Source organism: Rhinolophus ferrumequinum, chromosome 3, assembly GCF_004115265.2.
Source record: "Rhinolophus ferrumequinum isolate MPI-CBG mRhiFer1 chromosome 3, mRhiFer1_v1.p, whole genome shotgun sequence".
NCBI lineage: Eukaryota > Metazoa > Chordata > Mammalia > Chiroptera > Rhinolophidae > Rhinolophus > Rhinolophus ferrumequinum.
In genome coordinates this window covers 62,137,181-62,161,572 of record NC_046286.1, presented here as the reverse complement: position 1 = coordinate 62,161,572, position 24,392 = coordinate 62,137,181, and the positions used below count along the sequence as shown (strand labels likewise).

At 38.4% G+C, this 24,392-nt stretch overlaps 1 protein-coding gene across 1 annotated transcript in view; it reads left to right on the top strand.

The window, feature by feature from the left end:
* AK9 (adenylate kinase 9) overlaps positions 1-24,392 on the top strand; it is a 121,734-nt gene that overhangs the window by 76,981 nt on the left and 20,361 nt on the right. Inside the window, exons 27-28 of the mRNA XM_033093976.1 lie at positions 4,402-4,621; positions 9,225-9,290. Coding sequence (XP_032949867.1) covers positions 4,402-4,621; positions 9,225-9,290 — 286 coding nt within the window. The remainder of the gene's footprint in view (positions 1-4,401; positions 4,622-9,224; positions 9,291-24,392) is intronic.

The window sequence follows — 24,392 nt, the reverse complement described above, 5'->3', positions numbered from 1 at the left end:
TGTACACTAATGGTGGGCTGGACCCTTTTCCCTGTCACCTTTTAATAATTACCGTGAAAATCACTTAATAGCTGTATATGGTGTTATCCCTTTATCGAAAGCCAGGAACAAGGCTTATGCCAGACAGGACATATGTAGTAATCTCCAGGTCACCAGAGTTTAAAACTTCACTTCATTTTCCCAACCAGAATCTCCTTATCCACCATCAGACAGGGAAATGATATTTACAGTATTAATAGTATATAAACATCGATGAACAAATTTTACGTGCCAGGTACTGTTCTATACGTTATTCATATTAATTTACTAAATCCCTACTACTACCCTGTGGAATAGAAACTTTTATCATCTAATTTTGGAGATACACTATTTCATAAAGAAATCAAGTAAGTAGCCAGTCCCAGTGCTCCTTGGGACCCTCTTTCCCTTAGTCCCTGGCCTTTAGGGACTAAATGAGTAAGTGGGATTGTTAGTCATCAGCTTTAATTTTAATTTCCTGATCCCTAAATGAGATCAGTAGTTGTAGTGAACTTAGGTAAGTTGCCTACAGCAGTAGTCATGAGTTGTTCTTCATTAATTTAGCTCCTGACCTCACACCAGACATTTCCTTAAAAAAAAAAAAAAAACTTATGGCTTGAAGAATCAAAAGTAAAAGGTGAAATTCTGAAAGCCCAGATAAAATAGCTGAACATTAGGCAACCATTGAAATGTATTATAATGAAGAATTTGTAGTAGCATAAGAAATGTTATTATATAATGTTAAGTTACAAAGAAGATACAGTTATTTGTAATATGGTTGAGAGATGGACACATAAAGAACAAACTGGAAAGAAAGAAAACAAAATGTCAACATGAGAACGGAATATGAGATTATGGATAATTTTGCCTTTTTTCATGCTTTTATGTAGTATTGTCTACTTTTTCTATAGTGAGATTTGTTGCTTTTATAATCAGGAAAAACATCAGCATATTTTTAAAAGGCTAGTACGTTAGTCTGGAAAGGCGTAAGTGCCTAAACTAAGGTGTAATGTTAGAAATGGAAACTTGCATACAGAAGAGGATGCACCAGGATTTAGCTACTATATGGGAGAATGAGGGAGCAGTCCAAATGTCTCTGAAGTTTGCCACCTGAATACTAGTGAGTTAGTAGGAATAGCAGTGTGGAAGGATAACAATGAGTATGATTCTTGACACAATGATGCATATATGATTCCTGAAGGGCAGTCAGAAAGAAAAACTACACAGGTTTTTGAAAATTTCGAATCAAAACTCAGAATAGAGGTTGGGTGTAGAGGTAAAGATTTAGAAGTTATTGACAAGGAAGTGACAACTGGAACCGTAGGAATGAAATTGTTCCTCACAGAAGAGACTATGCTGAAGGCATCTCCAAAGAAAAGGACACATATTTTATGGATAATACATAGAATTTGCCCATTTAATAAGAGAAAACATTTTTTTCATTTTTCTAAAAATTATTTTAGTATTTTATTCTCAATTTTTTTAGTTTATTGGGGTGACAATTGTTAGTAAAATTACATAGATTTCAGGTGAACAATTCTGTATTACATCATCTATAAATCCCATTGTGTGTTCACCACCCAGAGTCAGTTCTCCTTCCATCACCATATATTTGATCCCCCGACCCTCACCTCCCACCCCCCACCCCCCTTACCCTCTGGTAACCACTAAACTATTGTCTGTGTCTATGAGTTCTTGTTTCTCATTTGTTTGTCTTGTTCTTTTGTTGTTTGTGGTTTATATACCACATATCAGTGAAATCATATGGTTCTCTGCTTTTTCTGTCTGACCTATTTTGCTTAGCATTATACTCTCAAGATCCATCCATGTTGTCACAAATGGTCCTATTTCATCTTTTCTTACCGCCGAATAGTATTCCATTGTGTATATATACCACAACTTCTTTATCCATTCATCTATCGAAGGACATTTTGGTTGTTTCCATGTCTTGGCCATTGTAAATAAAGTGGAGCACACGTGTCTTTATGTATAAATGTTTTCAGATTTTTTGGATAGATACCCAGGAGAGGGATTACTGGGTCATATGGTAATTCTATTCGTAATTTTTTGAGGAACCTCACTGGCTTCCATAGGGGCTACACCAATCTGCATTCCCACCAACAGTGTATGAGGGTTCCTTTTTCACCACAGCCTCTCCAACACTTGTTACTGTCTTGTTGATGATAGCCATTCTGACTGGGGTGAGGTGATATCTCATTGTGGTTTTTATTTGCATTTCTCTGATGATTAATGATGTTGAGCATTTTTTCATATGTCTGTTTGCCATTTGTATGTCCTCTTTGGAGAAATGTCTCTTCAGGTCATCTGCCCATTTTTCAATTGGGTTGTTTGCTTTTTTGTTGTTGAGTTGCATGAGTTCCTTGTATACTTTGGATATTAGCCCTTTATCGGAGGCACTGTTTGCAAAAATCTTCTCCCATTCAGTTGGTTGCCTCTTTATTTTGTTGATGGTTTCTTTTGCTGTGCAGAAACTTTTAAGTTTCATATAATCCCATTCATTTATTTTAGCTTTTAGTTCCCTTGCCTTTGGAGTCAAATTCATAAAATGCTCTTTGAACCCAAGGTCCATAAGTTTAGTACCTATGTTTTCTTCTATGCAGTTTATTGTTTCAGATCTTATACTTAAGTCTTTGATCCATTTTGAATTAATTTTGGTACATGGTGACAGATAGCAGTCCAGTTTCATTCTTTTGCACGTGGCTATCCAATTCTGCCAGCACCATTTATTGAAGAGGTGTCTTTTCTCCATTGTATGTTTTTTGCTTCTTTGTCAAAAATTATCTGTCCATATTTATGTGGTTTTATTTCTGGGTTCTCAATTCTATTCCATTGGTCTATGTGTCTGTTTTTCTGCCAATACCATGCTGTTTTGATTATTGTAGCCCTGTAGTACAAGCTAAAGTCAGGGAGTGTGATACCTCCAGCATTGTTCTTTTTTCTTAAGATTGCTTTGGCTATGCGGGGTCTTTTGTGGTTCCAAACAAATCTGATGATTTTTTGTTCTACTTCTTTAAAAAATGCCATTGGGATTTTGATGGGGATTGCATTAAATCTGTGTATTGCTTTGGGTAATATGGCCATTTTAACTATGTTGATTCTTCCAATCCATGAGCATGGAATGTCTTTCCATTTCTTTGTGTCTTCAATTTCTTTTAAAAATGTCTTGTAGTTTTCAGCATATAGGTCTGTCACCTCCTTGGTTAAGTTTATTCTTAGGTATTTTATTCTTTTTGCTGCAATTGCAAAAGGAATTGGTTTTTTGTTTCTTTTTCTGAGATTTCATTGTTAGTATATAGGAATGCAATGGACTTTTGTACGTTGATTTTGTAGCCGGCAACTTTACTGTATTCGTTGATTGTTTCTAATAGCTTTTTGGTGGAGACTTTAGGGTTTTCTATATATAGATAGCATCATGTCATCTACAAAGAGTGACAATTTAACTTCTTCATTCCCAATTTGGATGCCTTTTATTTCTTAGAGAAAACATTTTAAAATGCCAATTAAGGACTGAAACTGTCAAATGTTCATGAAGGTCCTGTTCATATTAAGAAAACATATTTAAATACAAATATTTAAACAAACCAAATTTTAAATAAACAGTATAAATTCTCATTCAAAATATTGACTTTGTCAGCTAAACAAAGCCAAGTTCTCAAAGCCTGATTGTTTATAGGTACTCCATAATGAAAATGTGTTAACATTCCAGTTATTTTCAGGATTCTTAAAGTTTCATCATACTTGAACAAGTTTAATAATCCTATTTGAATAGAATCACCTTACACATATGAACCAGATACATACATTAATAATTGTCATTGGTTACAAGAGGACCTGGGGAAGACGGTATGAATTGTCTCATGAAAGGAAGCATTGTTAAAAGAAAAACTACTAAAAGTGGATTCCCACTAGAGGTGGGCTAGCCAAGCCCTCCTTTACATAAAAAGTGACACGTTCATTTGGCTGGACATTCCTCTCAGGCAGAGAATTTGTTTTCTTAATGTTTCATCAAATACTAAGACTATTTATAACTAAAGAGAACTTATCTATAGTATAAATATAAGTATAAAATATTATAATTTTAAATTAATTATATACATTTGAGAGAAGACACATAATTTTTATACAGATAGAAATATTAAAAGAGGGCCTGCCTAATGGCTCAGGTGGTTGGAAAAAATATATTTTTTTATTAAATATTTTTAAAAAAGAAATATTAAAAGAAGAGATGCTATAGTAAACTTTAAACTATTCATTGCACATCTTGTATAAAGTTGGAATTTATCGATACTCTTTCATTTTTAAATCAATATCCATAATATAATATTTTGAACAAATAAAGTAAATTATTAAATTTCCACCTAGTTCCACAGGTTTTATATTAGATGGTTTCCCACGATATCCTGATGAGGTCCAGTTTCTGGGGGAACATGGATTTTTCCCAGATGCTGCTGTTTTTATACAAGTTGATGATCAAGATGTTTCTGATCGCCTTCTGCCTCCCCTAATTGAAAAGTGGAAGCTGAAACAAAAGAAGAAATTGGACAGGAAAAATCTCATTAAAGAAATGAAGGCAAAAATCAAGGTATGTAAAAAAAATATAGGAGTAAATTGGTTGAGCATCTATTCAATTTAAAAAGTGGTCTTTAAAAAAAATGTAGTTTTCTGATTTTAACACCACAGTCAATATGAAAACACTTTTCTACAAATATTAAGAGTATTTATAATTAAAGAGTTAAGAATTACTTGAGGCCTATGTGATTATCAACATGTAATGCTTCTCTCTCCAAGGCAAATAAAAGTAAAGATGGTAGTAGCACTAAAGTATCCCTGTACCAGACACAGGAGCTAGTGGAAGAGGCAGCAAGTGGAGCAAGCATGAAACACAAAGAATTAAAACTCTCAGTGGCTTTTTCACTAGCTCCTGGAATTGTGACACCACCGTGAAGGCCATATTAGCCTATACTGAAACAGATCCAGATATTAGCTTAGAATGTCTTTTCTAAAACTGTAATGTGAGTAGTATTCCGTACAGTGTTCAGAAGTGTCATAGGGAAGCCAACAATTCTACTTCTAGGAATCTAACAGAAATGAAACATGTCCACATAAAAATGTGTATATGAATGTTCATTACAACATTTTTCATAATAGCCAAAAAGTGGAAAAAATACAATGCCCTCAAGTGATGAATGGATAAACTAAATGAGGTAGACATCCAGATAGACTGCCCTGGGTTCTGGCCCAAGATGGAGACATAGGAGCCTCCTGAACTCCTCCCATAGACACACTGAAGCTATAGCTATACACAAAGCAATTCCCTCTGAAGGAAACCCAGAAACTAGCTGAGCGAGTTTGTACCTTTTATTCCTACACATTGGGCGAATAAGAAAATATCCATATCACCCATATCAAAATATCTGCTGCCCAAAGTTTCAGCTTCCCATCAGCCTGTGTTGACTGCAATCTCCCCTTTGGGACATTGATGGGTCATAACACACTCTCAACTACTGGGAGCCACAAAGAACACAGAAGGTAGCTTGAACAATCACAAAGGTTTGAGAGACAGCCAAGAACTCAGGCCAGGATGATCAATAAGGTCCATCTTCTACACAACACGATTCTGTCAAGACTTGGAGAGGTGTCTGTTTTATCTAATGTGCAGAAACCAACACAGAGAGTCAAAGAAAATGAAGAACCAAAGGACTATTTCAAAACAAGAGAACAAGATAAAACTCCAGAAACAGACCTTACTGAAAAGGAGATAAGTGATTTACCTGATAGAGAGTTTAAAATAATGGTCATAAATATGTTCAGCAAGGAGGGAGAACAGCACATGAAGAAAATGAGAATTTCAAGAAAGAGATAGAAAATATAAGAAAATACCAAACAGAAATCACAGAGTTGAAGAGTACAATAACTGAACTGAAAAATCCAACAGAGAAAGGTTCAATAGCAAACTAGACACATACATCAATGAAAAAGAATAGAGAGCCCAGAAATAACCCCACACATATATTGTAGTTGCCGGAACCTGGGAGTTGGGGGAAATAGGGAGAGATTGGTATCAGGGTACAAATTTTCAGCTGTTAGATAAATAAGGTCTGAAGATCTGATGTATAGTTGATCACATGGCATTGTATAATTCAAATTTTCTAAAAGAGAACTTAAATGCTGTTACCAAAAAAAAAAAAAAAAGATAAATATGTGAGGTGATGCATGTGTTAATTAACTAAATGGGAGGTGTCCTTTCACAGTGTATACATATATCAGATCACCACGATGTACACTTTAAATATCTTAACATTTTATAAAACTGATTAAATAAATAAACAAAGTGCTGCATCCATATAATGGCTACTACTTAGTATTAAAAGGAAATGAACTGTGGATACATCCTACAACATGGATGATTATCAAAATCATTATGCTAAGTGAAAGAAGCCAGGCAAAAATAGTACATACTACATGATTCATTACATTTATATGACATGTCTTGACATGGCAAATCTATAGATCTGGGCTGGAGTAGAAAGAATGGAGCTTTCGAATCTGGAACTAGGAAGACTAAGATGGAACATGAGAGCAGTGTTCAATTATTTTGAAGGGCTTTCACGCTGAAGAGAGCTTGTAGTTCCATGTGGCCTCAAGGGAAGGAACAACCATTGGCGGGAGGAAGGTACAGAGAGATGTATTTCATTATTAGTAAGAGTTTCCAAAAAGAACCAAGATTGAAAGCAGTGAGCTATTTGTCAATAAACACAGGCTGAATTGACATTTGGCAGGAATGCTGTGGGGAAAAAACCTCTCTGTAGTGACAGAGAGCTGATCAGTTAAATCCAATTCTGAGATAATATAACTTAAGTTGCTTAATACATTCTCACAACTCAATCCTCATTGTAGACAAAGTGTTAAAAACCATGACGTTCCTCTTCCATCGCTGAGACACAATCGGCAAACTCTTTTTGGAGTTAGCTGGAGGAAATCCCTTCAAGGGCATTGCCATCCATCCTTCTGCTCTACCACACTAAGAGTGCGTGTCCCAGACCACCCCTATCCCACCCAGAATGGAGGCAAGCTGAGCTCTCAGCCATCCAAAAACTATGGAAGCAATGAGAGAGATGTGGAAAGGTACCCAGCTTCACACTGTTCTTGATGACATTCTTCCCTGTTCTGCTGCCTGATCTCTCTGAAGAAAATGGGCCAAAGTGTCTGTCCGCGTGGGAATGGAACAGAAATATAGAAGAGGGACTACCACAGCACATTGTGTGTTACCTCACTGTGTCCTGGACACCTCTAGACCAGCGCTGTCACGGAGCCCTGTGACAGTGGGACTGTTGTGGCCGGTGTCTTCACCTGCAAACAGCAGCTACGAGCCACACGGGTGAGGACTGAGCATTTGAATGGTGTTAGAGAGGCCGAGAACCCAAATACTTAGTTTTACTTAATTTTAATTAATTTTAATATAGTCACAAGTAACTAGTAGCTACCATATTAGAGCAGCTCTAGGGCAATGAAGCTCCCTCCTGGACATCTCCTGCCCTGAGAACTTGAGAGATATGGAACAGAAAAGAGGAGGTTTCAAGAGCTAGTTCATAAATCATGCATCATCTCCTGTTCCACACCCACAGCGCTGTCCTCGTTCCCCTCCTTCTCAGCTCACACCCGGCACTCATGCAGTGACCTCCTCCTCTTCCTTCCTGGTTTCATCTCTGGGCCCTGCAGGCCATTCTTCTGGCCACCAGAAGATTGTCTTCCTAAAACTCTGTTTGGATATAGCCACCCTGTTAAGGTCTGAACTCCTTCGTCTGGCATTGAAAGCCTACCAATCTTGTTCCAAATCCTCTTTCTAACTTTCTCAGTTGGAACCACTGAGAAACAACTGTAGCACCCAACATGCCTTATGCTTTTCTTTTCCTATATCTGGAAGTTTCTTACACTGCCCTCCACTGGCCGTGTGACATTGCATGAGTTAAACCCTCTGACTTCATTAACTTGCCTATAGGGTAGAATAAAACTGTCTGCCTGGCAGATACGGTTTAAACAAAAAATGGAAGAATATATGTATTGCAGTGCTCAGAACAGAGATGGCATCTGGCAGACATACAATAATTAGTTGAACTTTACTAAACACAACTTAATTTGAGTGAAAAGATCAGAGGAGAAATAGATTCAAAATACATATGTGTGTTATTGTACGTACTTTGCACTTCATTATGGTATCTACAGTGGTCTCTATGTATGTTACAAAAACACAAAGGAGACTGTGTTTTCACAACTCTGCAGTTAAAGCACCTCTGGTAAAACTCTGGTTTTTAAAAAAAAAGGAATAAGAGTTTTTGTAACCTCTCACCCTGTAAAGAGCTATAGAATCTCTGGGGGGGCTCAAAAACTAAATGAATTTTATTCCATTCAGTTTTATCGTTTTATCTACAAGTATTTGTTGAGTGTCAACAAAACATAAGTTCTCCAGAGTATATACTCACTAGTTGCCGGATAAAAGCAGCAGGGTCCTGCTGGTCTAGACCTGAGCCCCCAGAGCATGTCTTCAGGCATCACTCTAATCTCTCAGGACTTAAAGGGACTCCAGTTTGGAGAGCCCTGAGCCAATGAGCCCCCCGAATCAAAGTGGGACTGATTAGTTTTCATGTGAACCTTGGGGATATATCAAAGGATCCATCGCATTAGATTTAGAGGTCCCTGGAAAGCTCGGAGGACTGCCCATACATCATGTCTGTGAACGTATCCAAAGTGCATACGCTTTCCCCACTGGTATGCGTATTTTTAGGTTTTAGTAGGCTCTTATATTTTATAGTTTGATAAAAGATTAAACATTTCCAACAGATTGCCTCCAAGTTTTTCCCTATTTCTCCATGTGCAAAATCCACCTCTTCACCAAAAGCAAACTAATAAGTAATACATGTGAGTAGGAATTCCAAAGTTGGTAGAAGAGTGTGTGGCCCGATATGTTCTTTATCCGTCTGTATGAAAATGGCTGACCAAGCAGTTTGGAGATACAAGGATGTCGGAGCATAATGACCACCCTCACATACTGTTTGGGAAAGCTCACCATCCTTCCATCCAAATGTTATTCCCACTTTGGGAAATATATATATGGGAAAGTAAATATACTAATACATAGAAAGTCATTTTATCATTACCCATTAAAAATTTAAATGTCTCCTTAATAGGATGATATGATATCTAGAAGAAGGGCTGAACTTTTAGCAGAGAAAGAGAAAAAAAAGAAAGCGGAGGTAAGTAAGACTTTTTTTTTTTTAAAGCAGGACACCCATTTTGTGTGTGTGTGTGTGTGTGTGTGTGTGTGCAGTATAAAATAAAAAGATGCATAGAAAAAAGTCTTGAATGATACACAGTTTATGTAGAAGTAGTGAAAATATATATCATTTTTATTTTCTTTATCCTTTTTGTTATTCCATAAGAGTTTACAATGACCTTTTATTATTTTTAAAATCAGAAAAATGAACACTCTGAAAGAAAACCACTAAAGATGTTTAAATAATCTAATACAAAATATAATGCTACATTAAACTATGCTTCTTTTGGATGTTTATTTTTGCTTTTCACACATTTTTGTTTTTATCAATCTTTGTCCCATGCCACAGGGAGATAGGCTGGGAGCTGGGTGTTAAGATGTAGACAGAGAACCTGTAAAGGTGCACTGGGACTAAAATGCAGATTATCTCAAGATAAAGAAGGGAACGGGGCAGAGCCTGTGAACCCTCAGACTCATATACTGTGCAGTACAGCTCCTTCCTCCGTCTGCTGATTTTTTAAAAACATAAACCTTCAAGATAGTGGATGTTGTTTTGTTTAAGGAGGAACTATTCCCAAATTGACCTAGCTGACCCAAATGCTACAGCCAAGCTTGTTTGGGGGTGCAGGAGTTAAAGAGGAGGTGTGACTAGACCAGCTAGTTCTGTAAAGGACCTGAGCCTCATATTTATACAGTCAGTTTATAAGTAACCCTTGTAACCAAGGCAAATAATATGGTAGTCTCTGCCTTTTTGCATTTCCTTCTAGTTCAAGGCACCATTATAAAATCTTTTCAAGGCTGTCTCTTCTTTAATCTGATTCCCATCTGTATAAAAATGTTCAACCCAACAAGGGGAAGGAGAAAAGAGGGATAACTACATCTTCAGCCATGTGTCCCCTGGTGTGGATATGCTAGGTTTATGTACGGAAGACTCCTGATACAATGCAGCTGTAACTGTGGGCCCAAACATTGCAGAAGAGCAGCCAGAACAATTATTTGTTTGTCCAAACAAAGTATTTATAACCAGAAGTTGATCTAAAACCATTAGACTGAGAAAGTTATGGTACCATCTAAGAAACAAGAACCCTCTTCATTATTTGCTTTGTTCTTCATTAATCCATTCGGTCAGTCAGTGAGTCCATCTGCAAATCTTAATTGAGTGCTGTGTGCCCGACACTATTTCAGACACTGGAGAATCAGCCATGAACAAAATTCACAGAAATCTCTGGCCTCGTTCTAAGGCTCATTGTCTGAACAAACATGTTCTGAAACTCTACTCTGTTCAAGAAGTCATGCTAATGTTTAGGATCAAAAAGTCAGACATCCTAACATGGGATCAACCAGTTAACTATCTAAGGCCCTTGGGAGCCCCTAGTGGTCCCCTTATGAATCACCTCAGATGTCTCAGACATATTACCAAGAGTTCAGACTTCAGGGTCGAGTTTACCTAAACTGGTATAATCTCTCCGGTTCTTGCTGACTTTGTTCATTGGTGGCTATCTAATGCCGAACATAGTGCTGACACATAGTAGGCAGTCAACTTATAGTTGTTTTGTTGCTGCTGTATAACCTTGAACAAGTTACTTAACCTCTCTGAGCCTAGGTTTATTCACTGTAAAATGGGAAGAATTAATAATACCTAGTTCCCCTAGTTAACAATACTTTAATTTCCCTTCTTTACCATTGTTTACTTAAGTCTTCTTTTTCTTAAGAGAATTAGTTTTCAGGATAAATTTTAAATGTTATTAATTTATAACTTTTCCATTTGTTAACATTAGAATGGATGGGGGCTTTCTTATTTTTCATTCCAAGATTCAATATTCTATCTTATAAATTAAACAGGTTTTTGTAAATTAGCTCTCTTGAGACTTAATATTTTATGAAATTGGCTATGTATGCCACACACTTAATTTATACAAACTGACTTTTGAAAGACAATTCCTGAGATTTTTGGTAAGTCAAAGATTAAAACTGTGTATTGATTTTCTTTCCAACTCCTTTATGAGAATTTTATAAGATATGTCCTGCTACTGTCTCAGACAAAAAAAGACTAAACAAAATGTGGTATCTCAAAGACCACATAATGTGGTTGTTATAATCAGTTAATGCGACACTGAGTCAAATCCATCCTGACAAAACAGACCTTGGAGCTTGCTTTCGTGAACAGAACCAGGGGCCTTCCCATCATTTGCCTCTTTGTACAGAATATGCAGCTCCATGACTCACCTCTTTACAACTAATCGGGGAACCATATGCAGATAAAGCCCTTCCCAGGTTTGTCTTCTCACCCTTGCCTTTACTGGCTGACTATTTAGCAGCAAATAAAACATTTTAACATTAGAAGTCACTTCAAAGTCTCAAGGTGACTACTTCCGTTAATTTCATAGGAAAATGTCGCCATCGTGTGAAACTTTAGTCTCCCAATGTGACTATAGAATATTCTTTTTTTTTTAATGGAATACTATTCTGCCATAAAGAAAAGATGAAATAGTGCCATTTGCGACAACATGGATGGATCTTGAGATTATTATGCTAAGCAAAATAAATCAGACAGAAAAAGTCAAGAACCAATGGCACTATTTCATCCATTCTTATGGCAGAATAGTATTCCATTGTGTATAAATACCACAACTTCTTTATCCAATCATCTATCAAAGGACACTGGTTGTTTCCATGTTTTGGACACTGTGAATAAAGCTGCAATGAACATTGGAGCACATGTATCTTTACAGATAAATGTTTTCAAATTTTGGGGGTAGATACCCAAGAGAGGGATTGCTGAGTCATATGGTAATTCTATTTGTAATTTTTTGAGGCATCTCCCTACTGCTTTTCATAGCGGCTGCACCAATCTGCATTCCCACCAACAGTGTATGAAGGTTCCTTTTTCTCCACAGCTTCTCAAACACTGGTTATTATTTGTCATGACAACATGGATGGATCTTGAGATTATAATCTAAGCAAAATAAGTCAGACAGGAAAAGTCAAAAACCATATGATTTCACTGATATGTGGTATATAAAACTGAAAACAACAAAGGAACAAGACAAACAAATGAGAAACAAAAACTCATAGACACAGGCAATAGTTTAGTGGTTACCAGAGGGTAAGTGGGGAGGAGGATGCTAGGTGAGGAGGGTAAAGGGGATGAAATATATGGTGATGGAAGGAGAACTGACTCTGGGTGGTGAACACACAATGGGATTTATAGATGATGTAATACAGAATTGTACACCTGAAATCTATGTAACTTTACTAACAATTGTCACCCCAATAAAAGTTAATTATAGAATATTCTATAAGCCAAACCCCCTCATATAGAGATTTACATTGCCTATCTTCATCGTCCTCAGAGGCCTTGCTTCTACTCTTACTCCTCACTCAAGTGTCTTGGCTCTTTTCCTGTCTACTGGCTCCTTCTCTGGTGCCTGCATCCCTTCTATTAGGTGTAGAGTAGCCATGGCCAGGGAAAAACCAGGAGGAGTGAATAGTTAGTAGCGATACATACCGTAAGTACTGAGGGGAAGCCAAAGTCAGGATTCAAATGAGGTCGAAACAAGGTTCAGGACCAAATACCAGGCCTGGACCATCCCTGAGAGCTTCTAGGGAGAAGGCAGAGTGCACAGGCCCAAAGGCCTATGTGGGAGGACATTTTAGGATGGAACAGCAAGCAAAAGTGTGCGTGGGTGCACAGGTTGGGGATTGACTTTCAAGGCATTGAAAACCAAATAGTTGACAGTAGTATAGAATAGAATCCAGAATTAGAAGGCAGCCTTACCTCCCCAGTGTAATAAAGGAATCTACTGTCTGAATAGTGAGCATCAGTTTTGGGAAGAGCCTCCAAACTCTAATAGGTCTTTTACTTCTCCTTCTTCCATTTTTTCATTCCTTCCTCTTTCATTTCCTCCCTACTTGTAAGCATTCTGACTATAATCTGTATCACTCTCCTGGCATAACCTTCCACCCAGATGCAGAAGTTCCCCCTACCTTCCCCTACTGATAGTCATGACAACATACCCCAAATCTAGTCCTAATCCTCTGAGACCATGAATTTTTTTGCTTTCTGTTTGTCTCCTCTCTTTTCTGTTTCCCCTCTCCAGCCTTCTTTGGGATGATTTGAAAATACTTTAGAAATCCATTTAAATTATCTATTGGCTTTTTAGTTGTACCTCTATGTATTATTTTTTTTGTGGTTGCTTTCAAATTATATACACATTCTTAGCTTTTCACACTCTACTTAGAGGTAATATTGTTCCATGTAATGTTACAGAAACCTTGTGACTGGTTAAATCCATTTACACCCACCCCACTCTGCCAACATCCTCTATGCTCCAGTGGCATGTGTTTTACAACCGAATACATTATAAACCCCACAAGAAAAAAATTATAGTTTTTGTTTTTAAAAGTCATGTGTATTTTAAATATGTTAAGAGGAAAATAAATCCTCTTTTACATTTATCCAGGTATTTACCTGGTGTTCTTCCTTCATTCCTCTGGTATGATAGGAGCCAAAGGGATGAGAAGGAGGTGATCATCTGAATTGTTTTCCTCTGGCTGCATTCAAGATTTTTTTCTATATCTTTGCTTTTCAGTGGTTTGATTTCTTCATATTTATATAGTTTGGGGTTCACTGAGCTTCTTTACTCTGTAAATTTATGTCTTTCACTAAACTTCAGAAAACTTCAGACATAATTTCTTCAAATATTTTTTCTGCCCCATTTGCTCTGCCTTCTCTTTCTGAAAATCCATTACTCATAGGTTATATCTTTCACTATTGTTCTACATGTCCCTGGAGCTGTTAATTTTTTCAACCCTTTTTTTCTCTGTTCTTAAGAAACTTAAGTTGGATAGTTTCTATTGATCTGTCTTCAAATTCACTGATTCTTCCCTCTCTCTGTCATCTCCATTCTATTTTAAGCCCAACCAATATTTTTTATTTCAAATATTATATTTTTTCCTTCTAAAATTTTCATTTGATTTGTTTTTATATTTTTTTATTTTCCTCCTGTGATTTCTTCTTTTATTATGAGTGTATGTTCCTTTTACTTGTTAATCATAGTGATAATAACTGCTTTAAAGTTTTTGTTTGGTAACTCTAACAGCTGGACTGGGTATTTGATGATTATCTCTTTCCTTATGAGAATGGATCACATCTCATGATCCTCATTTAGGATTATATCCTAAAATTATGAATGTTATGTTGTGGGGATTCTGAATTCTGTTATATGCCTCCAGAAAGGGCTGCTTTTTCGTTGTAGCAGGCAATTAACTTGGTAAGACTAAACCTGCAAATTTTGTCATGCCTGCAGTGGGTGGCGGTTCAATTTATACTGTTCTCAAACAGCCCATATGTGCAGGTTCAGATATTAGCCTGAGACTTGGACAGTCTTTACAAACTGAACTTGGTGTTCCCTTCTCTAGCTCTCTCAACTCTGGCATCTACTCTCATTCTCCAGTGCCCTGGTTGTGCCTCTGTCCCCTGATTGCCCCAGCTGGAAAGACAGCAAGCTTTCTCTCAGAGTTTTAGCCACCCTTTGCCACCACCACTGTACTGCAGGCTGCCCTGTGATAAAATGCACAAAATCAGAGAACTCACCCTAAACCAATTGCTTTCTCAAAATTTTACTACTTTCCAAAATCTGCCTTTGTTGACTCTCCAAAGCCCCTTGAATGAGCAAGAAAGACAGATAAAATGTACGTGTGTGTGTGTGTGTGTGTGTGTGTTCCATGTTTTGTGGTTATTATCAGCTAGAGGCTAAGTGAACTTATTCCTTCATACTAGAGGCACATCTTTGAAACCATGAATTTTACAGCATGCATCTCCTAACACAAGGACTAAAAGATGCAATATGTCAGGGGGAGAAAGCACTGTTCCAAAAGGTCAAATTGACATTTACAGAAAAATAAAAACTTTTTTTCCCTAAGAAGAATTGACCTGTGGGTCTCTCAGATCGTCTGCTGTGAAGATTTTTAAGATATTAAGCTTAAAAAATTTTAACATTGTACTGAAGGAACTAGCCAAAGCAATATTGTAAGAACGATAAATAGCATACATGTTAAAAAAGGTAAGAACTAAACTCATCATTTGCATATAATTTGATTGTCCAGAAAGTCCAAGAGGTTAATTACATAAAAGTTATTTAAGGTTGCCCCCACCAGCTCCTCATATAACAGTGAAATTTGCCCCCATGAAGAAAAATGGTAAACAATTTCTAAAGTAGTTAAATAATCTGCCTAGAATATGCTAGGTGCCACAGAATGTTGATTGGTGCCCTGCGTTATTTGGGGCAAGATCCAACCTGCCTTACATCTCAAATGAAAGGGTAATACAGCTTGCCCTGTTCACATACCCAGAGCTTGCAGTTGCTCTGAGTTAATCAACTTATTCCTTTGTTCATAAAAATGAATGAACAACCAAGAATTACCATATACTCGAGGAAAAGTATCAGCACGAAGAAGAGCTAATATGAACAAACAGAATAGTTGACTCTCAAACAAATAGACCATACAGGGAATATTATTACACATTAAAAATATTTCAGTTTCCCTCAGAAAATTCAAGAATTTGTATCCATAAAACAAGAAGAGGATGTTGTGAAAAAACTGAGAGCAAAAAAAGAGTTCATGGAAACTGATAAAGAGTGGTAGCCCCTCTGTCACTATATCTGCGGCTGTAGTGAATAAGGATTACGTGATTAAAGATGGCAGTGCTGTTTATTGGATTTCCATTTCCAGAATCAATCTAAAGCGGTTTATTTGCTTTCAGTTTTTAGAATCAATTTCTACACGAGGCATTAAATATTTAACTACAGTGACAAGACAGAACTATAATAGTATTGATGACAAAAATTTAGAAACTAAAGAGAGAAAAAAGTCAAGGAAGAGTAAGGACATCCTCTTGAATCGTGAGGAATCAAAACATAAATCAAAATTTGTAAATAGACATGAATAAATAGATATTTGGCAATAATATTTAAAGTTTCAGGCAGTCAAAGCAGAATGAAGAATTAAAAATATGATTAAAACTAGGGAACAGGCTGTGCCAGGCACGCACGGGAGCCCAAGGCGGAGCGGAGAGCGCAGAGACCGGGAGGCGGGCTCTTCCCCTACGTCCCACGGCTGATTTCTCCCTCCGGAAGGCGGCGCGCCCTGCGGCGGACGGGGGGCACAGACTCCATACCTGGGCCCCTCCCCCACCCCGCTCTTCCAATCCTACCCCACCCTTCCAGAGACTGGGACTGGAAACCGCTGCGGAGCCCCGCTGTGCCGGGCACGCACGGGAGCCCAGGCGGAGCGGAGAGCGCAGAGACCGGGAGGCGGGCTCTTTCCCTGCGTCCCACGGCTGATTTCTCCCACCGGGAGAGCCCTAGCGCAGACAAAGAACATAGCCTCCATACCTGGGCCCCTCCCCCGCCCCGCTCTTCCAATCTTACTCCGCCCTTCCAGAGACTTAAACCGGCCCCTGAACCGAGGAGTGGTCTCTAACGCTCAGGCTTTGAGAAGCCTGACGGGCAGCCCTGACCCAGGCAGACTGGGAAGTGTGCGTGATTTTGGCTGCGCTAGGAGAGAAGAGACGCCTCCACCCCCAGCCACCACCTTTTCTGGCCTGCGGGAAGAGGGCGACACGCGGCTGGGCTGGGAGAGTGAAGACCCCTCCATCCCCAGCCCCCACCCTTCCTGGCTTGCCTAGGGTGGGGTGGGTGCAGTTGCAGAGACACACCCGGAGATCAGCAGTGAGGCAGGCGCAGCTCTGGGCTTTCAGCAGATCAGAAATCTCCCGCCCGCACTCACACACACACACTGAAGAGGTGCCTTAAGACTCAAAAGTACTGGTCACGTATCTGGTGGTGCCACTCTCAGTGTGCATATGTGCAGGCAAGGGCAGAAACTGCACTGACATTGTAAAAACTATCATCCAGACCTCTCAGGCCCACGCATTTAAGTCTGCAGTCCCAAAGTCTCTCTGGGCACCAGGTGACCGACTCTGCCTGCGCAATAAGCAGGGGGCTCTTTGGTACAGCAGAGAACAACCTGGACATTGCTTGGTGGGCTTAGGCCGAGACTGTCGCTGCTTTTTGTATTGCTTTGTTTTGTTATGTTTTGCTTTGTCTTTATATCTTGGATATCTTTGCCTCTGTCGAGTGGGGGTTATCAGGTGGTTTTGCATGTGAACGTATTTGATATTTTTCTTTGTTGTTGTTGTTGCTGTTGTGCTTGGTGATTTGCTTTGTTCTGAAACTGCCCTGCCGGGGCCCAGCTTGTGAGGCACGGTCAGCAGATCAGAAATCTCCCGCCCGCACCCATACACACACACTGAAGAAGTGCCCTAGGACTCTGGAGTTCTGGACAAAGGGCTGGTGGTCCTACTCTCGGTGTGCATACGTGCGGACAAGGGCAGAAGCTGCACTGACTTTGTGGAGACTATCATCCAGACCCCTCAGGCCCACGCATTTAAGTCTGCAGTCCCAAAATCTCTCTGGGCACCAGGTGACCTGCTCTGCCTGCGCAATAAGCAGGGGGCTCTTTGGTACAGCAGAGGACAACCTGGTCATTGCTTGGTGGGCTCAAGCCGAGACGGTCGCTGCTTTTTGTTTTGCTTTGTTTTGCTTTGCTTGGTTTTGTTTTGCTTTGTCTTGTATCTTTGATATCTTTGCCTGTGTCGAGCGGGCGTTATCGGCTGTTTTTTTTTGTTTGTTTGTTTGTTTTTTGCATGTGAATGTACTTGATTTTTTTTTCTTTGCTGTTGTCGTTGCTGCTGTGCTTGGTGATTTGCCTTGTTCTGGGACTTCCCTGCCGGGGCCCAGCTTGGGTGGCACGGGACTCGGCATATCCGGGGGCCAACTCCAGACCAAATCGGAGTGCAGCCGGGTTTGACCTGCAGGTTACACACCTAGAGGGGGTTCTCTGCAGGCTCTGGAGCCCATAGAGGCCAAATCACATTGAGGTGGTCAACCCTCACGCAGCAGAGCGCCCTGCGGGGGGCAGAGCCAAGTCTCACGGCGGGTCAGCCCAGGAGTTGACCCCACCTGCTCACTAGCGGGAAGCAATTAAAGATCTTCTTGAACGGGACAGTGTCCACAACACAAGACTCACCTTTGGAGCACACGCAGAGGAGGACGACGTGGTGCGAGTCAAATATAAAGGACACATACTACATAAGATAACCTAGCAAGAACTAAGAACTCTAGGGGATCTACCTAATATATCAAAATAAACACAGTCAGCCAGAATGGGGAAACAAAGATACACGTCCCAAATAAAAGAACAGAAGAAGCCTCCACAACTAGAACCAAATGAAGCAGACGTAACCAACCTCTCAGAGACAGAGTTCAGAATACTGGTGATAAGAATGTTTAAGGAGCTTAGAGAAGACATAAAGAAGGATGTAGAAATCATAACAAATGAGCTTAGAGAAAACATAAAGAAGGATGTAGAAATCATAACGAAAAACCAGTTAGAACTAAAGAACACAATTACCGAAATTAAGAACTCACTTGAAGGAATTACCAGCAGGCTAGATGAAGCAGAGGATCGAATCAGCGACTTAGAAGACAAGGTAGCAGAGATCACCCAAACGGAACAACAGAAAGAAAAAAGAATAAAAAACAATGAGGATGGCCTAAGAGACCTCTGGGATAACATCAAGCGCAACAACATGCGCATCATAGGAATACCAGAAGGTGAAGAGAGCAAGCAAGGGATTGAGAACATATTTGAAGTAATAATGTCTGAAAACTTCCCCAACCTGATGAAGGAAACCAACATTCAAGTCCAGGAAGTGCAGAGAGTTCCAACCAGGATTAACCCAAACAGGTCCACACCAAGACACATTATAGTTAAAATGGCAAAGCTTAAAGACAAAGAGAGAATCCTAAAAGCAGCAAGAGAAAGACGGAGGGTTACATACAAGGGAACTCCCATAAGACTATCAAATGATTTTTCTACAGAAACATTGAAGGCCAGGAGGGAGTGGCAGGAGATACTCAAAGTGATGGAAAACAAAGGCCTACAACCTAGATTGCTTTATCCAGCAAGGCTATCATTTAAAGTTGATGGAGAGATAAAGAGCTTTCCAGAAAAAAATAAGCTCAAGGAATTTATCACCACCAAGCCAGCATTGCAAGAAATACTAAAAGGACTTCTGTAAATGGAAGAAAGATCAAAACAACCTAACTATAAATTTAAAAATGGCAATATCTATGTACCTATCAATAATCACTTTAAATGTAAATGGATTAAATGCTCCAATCAAGAGACATAGGGTGGCTGACTGGATAAGACAGCAAGACCCTTGTATATGCTGTATACAAGAGACTCACCTCAGAACAAAAGACACACACAGGCTGAAAGTGAAGGGTTGGAGTAAGATATTTCATGCAAATGGAAACGAGAAAAAAGCTGGAGTTGCAATACTTATATCTGACAAAATAGACTTTAAAATGAAGAACATACTAAAAGATAAAGATGGGCACTATATAATAATAAAGGGATCGATCCGACAAGAGGACATAACCCTAGTAAACATCTATGCACCCAACATAGGAGCACCTAAATATATAAAACAGGTACTGACTGACATAAAGGCAGAGATCAACAGTAACACTATTATAGTCGGGGACTTCAACACACCTCTGACAACAAGGGACAGGTCTTCCAGACAGAAAATCAATATGGAAACAACAGCCTTAAATGATACATTGGACCACTTGGATTTAATCGATATTTTCAGAACATTTCACCCCAATGCTGCAAAATACACCTTTTTCTCAAGCGCACATGGAACATTCTCCAAGATAGATCATATGTTAGGCCACAAAACAAGTCTTGATAAATTTAAGAAAATTGAAATCATACCAATTGTCTTCTCTGATCACAATGCTATGAAATTAGAAATGAACTACAGGAAAAAAACTGGAAGGCACACCAATTCATGGAGGCTGAATAACTTATTACTAAATAATGAATGGGTCAAGCAGGAGATCAAGGAAGAAATCAAAAGATATCTCGAGATAAACGAAAATGAAAACACGACGACCCAAAATCTATGGGATGCCGCGAAAGCAGTCCTAAGAGGGAAATTCATAGCTTTGCAGGCCTACCTAAAGAAACAAGAAACATCACTAATCAACAGTTTATCTTCACATTTAAGGGATTTGGAAAAAGAACAGCAAAATAAGCCCAAAGGGAACACAAGGAAGGAGGTAATAAAGATCAGAGCAGAAATAAATGAAATAGAAACCAGAAAAAACAATACAAAAGATCAATGAATCCAAGAGTTGGTTCTTAGAGAAGATAAACAAAATCGACAAACCTTTAGCCAGACTCATTAAAAAAAAGAGAGAGAGGACCCAAATTAATAAAATCAGAAATGAAAGAGGAGAAGTGACAATGGACACTGCAGAAATACAAAGAGTTTTAAGAAGTTACTATGAGCAACTATATGCCAACAAATTTGACAATTTGGAAGAAATGGACAATTTTCTAGAGGCGTACAACCTTCCAAGGCTAACTCAAGAAGAAACAGAAAGCCTGAATAGACTGATTACCACCATGGAAATTGAATCAGTAATCAACAGTCTCCCAACAAACAAAAGCCCTGGACCAGATGGCTTTACAGGTGAATTTTACAAAGCGTTCAAAAAAGAATTATCACCAATTCTCCTCAAGCTCTTCCAAAAAATCCAGAAGGAGGGAAGACTCCCAAACACTTTTTACGAAGCCACTATCACCCTGATCCCAAAATCAGACAAAGACACCACAAAAAAAGAAAACTACAGGCCGATATCTTTAATGAACATAGATGCAAAAATCCTCAACAAAATATTAGCGAACAGAATTCAGCAATACATTACAAAGATCATTCACCATGATCAAGTGGGATTCATCCCTGGTATGCAGGGGTGGTTCAACATCCGCAAATCTATTAATGTGATACACCACATTAACAAAATGAAAAATAAAAATCACATGATCATATCAATAGATGCAGAAAAAGCATTTGATAAAATCCAACAGCCATTTATGATAAAAACCCTTAAGAAAGTGGGAATAGAGGGATCTTATCTCAACATAATAAAGGCCATATATGACAAACCCACAGCTAACATCATACTCAATGGGGAAAAGCTAAAACCATTCCCCCTAAGATCAGGAACAAGGCAAGGTTGCCCGCTATCTCCGCTTCTATTCAACATAGTTCTGGAAGTTCTTGCCACAGCAATCAGACAAGAAAAAGAAATAAAAGGCATCCAGATTGGTAAGGAGGAAGTAAAGTTATCATTGTATGCAGACGATATGATACTATATATAGAGAACCCTAAAGACTCCACCAAGAAGCTATTAGAGCTGATAGATGAATTTAGTAAAGTAGCAGGATACAAAATTAATATTCAGAAATCAGTTGCATTTGTATATACCAATAATAAAACATCAGAAGGAGAAATTAAAAAAACAATCCCATTTACAATCGCTCCAAAGACTATAAAATACCTGGGAATAAATTTAACCAAAGAAGTAAAAGATCTATACTCAGAAAATTATAAGACACTGAAGAAAGGAATGAAGGAAGATATAAATAGATGGAAACACATATCATGTTCATGGATAGGAAGAATTAATATAGTTAAAATGTCCATACTGCCTAAGGCAATATACATATTCAATGCAATTCCTATTAAACTGCCAACGTCGTTTTTCACAGAAATAGAACATATAATCCTAAAATTTATATGGGACCATAAAAGACCCCGAATAGCAAAGGCAATCTTGAGAAATAAGAACAAAGTGGGAGGTATAACAATACCTGACTTCAGATTATACTACAAGGCTACAGTAATCAAAACAGCATGGTACTGGCATAAAAACAGACACATAGATCAATGGAACAGAATAGAGAGTCCAGAAATAAATCCATGCCTATATGGCCATTTAATCTACGACAATGGAAGCAAGAATGTACGATGGAGTAATGACAGTCTATTCAATAAATGGTGCTGGGAAACCTGGACAGACACATGCAAAAAAATGAAGTTGGACCACCTCCTTACACCATATACAAAAATAAATTCAAAATGGCTTAAAGACTTAAATGTAAGATCTGAAACCATAAAATACCTAGAAGAAAATATAGGAAGAAACTTCTCAGACATTACCCGGAGTAAGATTTTTACTGATATATACCCTCGCTCGAGGGAACTAAGAGAAAAAATAAACATATGGGATTATATCAAACTAAAAAGTTTTTTCACAGCAAAGGAAACCATCAATAAAACAAGAAGGGATCCTACTGAATGGGAAAAGATATTTGCCAATGATATATCTGATAAGGGATTAATATCACAAATCTATGGAAAACTCACTCAACTCAACTCCAAAAAAAAAACAAATGATCCAATTAAAAAATGGGCAGAGGACTGGAAGAGACATTTTTCTAAAAAGGACATACAGATGGCAAACAGACATATGAAGAAATGCTCAACCTCACTAACCATCAGAGAAATGCAAATAAAAACCACAATGAGATACCACCTCACCCCAGTCAAAATGGCTATCATCAATAAATCAACAAACAACAAGTGCTGGCGCGGATGTGGAGAACAGGGAACGCTTATGCACTGTTGGTGGGATTGCAGATTGGTGCAGCCGCTATGGAAAACAATATGGAGGTATCTCAAAAATCTGAAAATGGAACTACCTTATGATCCAGTAATTCCACTCCTAGGTATCTATCCGGAGAAATCCAAAACTTCAATTCAAAAATCTTTATGCACTCCTATGTTTATTGCAGCACTATACACAATAGCTAAGACATGGAAACAACCAAAATGCCCATCGGTAGATGACTGGATTAAGAAACTGTGGTACATTTATACAATGGAGTATTATGCAGCCATAAAGAAGAAAGAAATCTTACCATTTGCAACAACATGGATGGATCTAGAGAACATTATGTTAAGTGAAATAAGTCAGACAGAGAAAGATAAGTACCATATGATCTCACTTATTTGCGGATTCTAAAGAAAAGAATAAGTGAATGAACTAATCAGAAACAGTTTGGGAGACAATGAGGAAAAACTGAGGGTTGCTAGATGGGCGGGAGGGGTGGGGGGTGGGGAGGAGGGTGAGGGGATTGGAGGGCAATCGGTGACCATAGGATGGCCACGGGCTTGAATATTAATCTGGGGAACGTAATTTGGTGGTTACCAGAAGGTAAAGGGGTTGGGGGGTGGGGGATGAGGGTGAAAAAAAAAAAAAAAAAAAAAAACTAGGGAACAGGCAGAAGAGAAAGGAAAGAGGAATAATATAAGTTAGTTAAATTCCTCATCATCACTAGCAGGAAAGAGAAACCAAATATCACAAGAGTCAAAAGTGACTACCTTTTACTATTTATTTGGTTACTTTCTAAATTGGTTTCTATTAGAACAACAATAACAACAACACATTTTTTAAATGCAAGAATGGCTAAATACAAATAATGAGATATGTGTTCTGAGATGGACAGAACTTTAAATTTATTGCTAAATTATGTTTAAAGCAAGTTGTAGAAAATAGGACAATCTCATTTATACCAGAGGTGCCAAAAATATATATACACGTTTTAAGAGATAGTCCATGTTGCTCAGGCAGTAGTAGTTCACCGTGCTCAGAAGTGTCTGGACGTGGATGGTCACCACTTTGAGCACCTCTTGTAATTTCAGAAGTCAACTGTGACTTGTATTCATCTTTTGTTATCGGTATACATTATTACAATTTTAATAGTTTCTTCCTTTCTTAAAATGTGTATACTTTTTTTTGGCACCCTCTGTATTTAAAATAAAATAAAATGTGTGTGTGTGTGTGTGTGTGTGTGTGTGTGTGTGTGTAAACAGCTAAAGAATCCCAATCAGATTGTTAATCCAAATCATTTCCAGGTAGACTAGAAACAAAGATGGGAGTGTGAAGAGAGACTTTTGTACACTATACAATGTTGTATAATTTGATCTTTATAGCAAAATTGAATTTCTTTTTTAAACTTATATAGTTTATTTACTTATTTATTTTAATTAAACAAACAAATTGGAAGAGCCACTAAGTAGAACCAAAG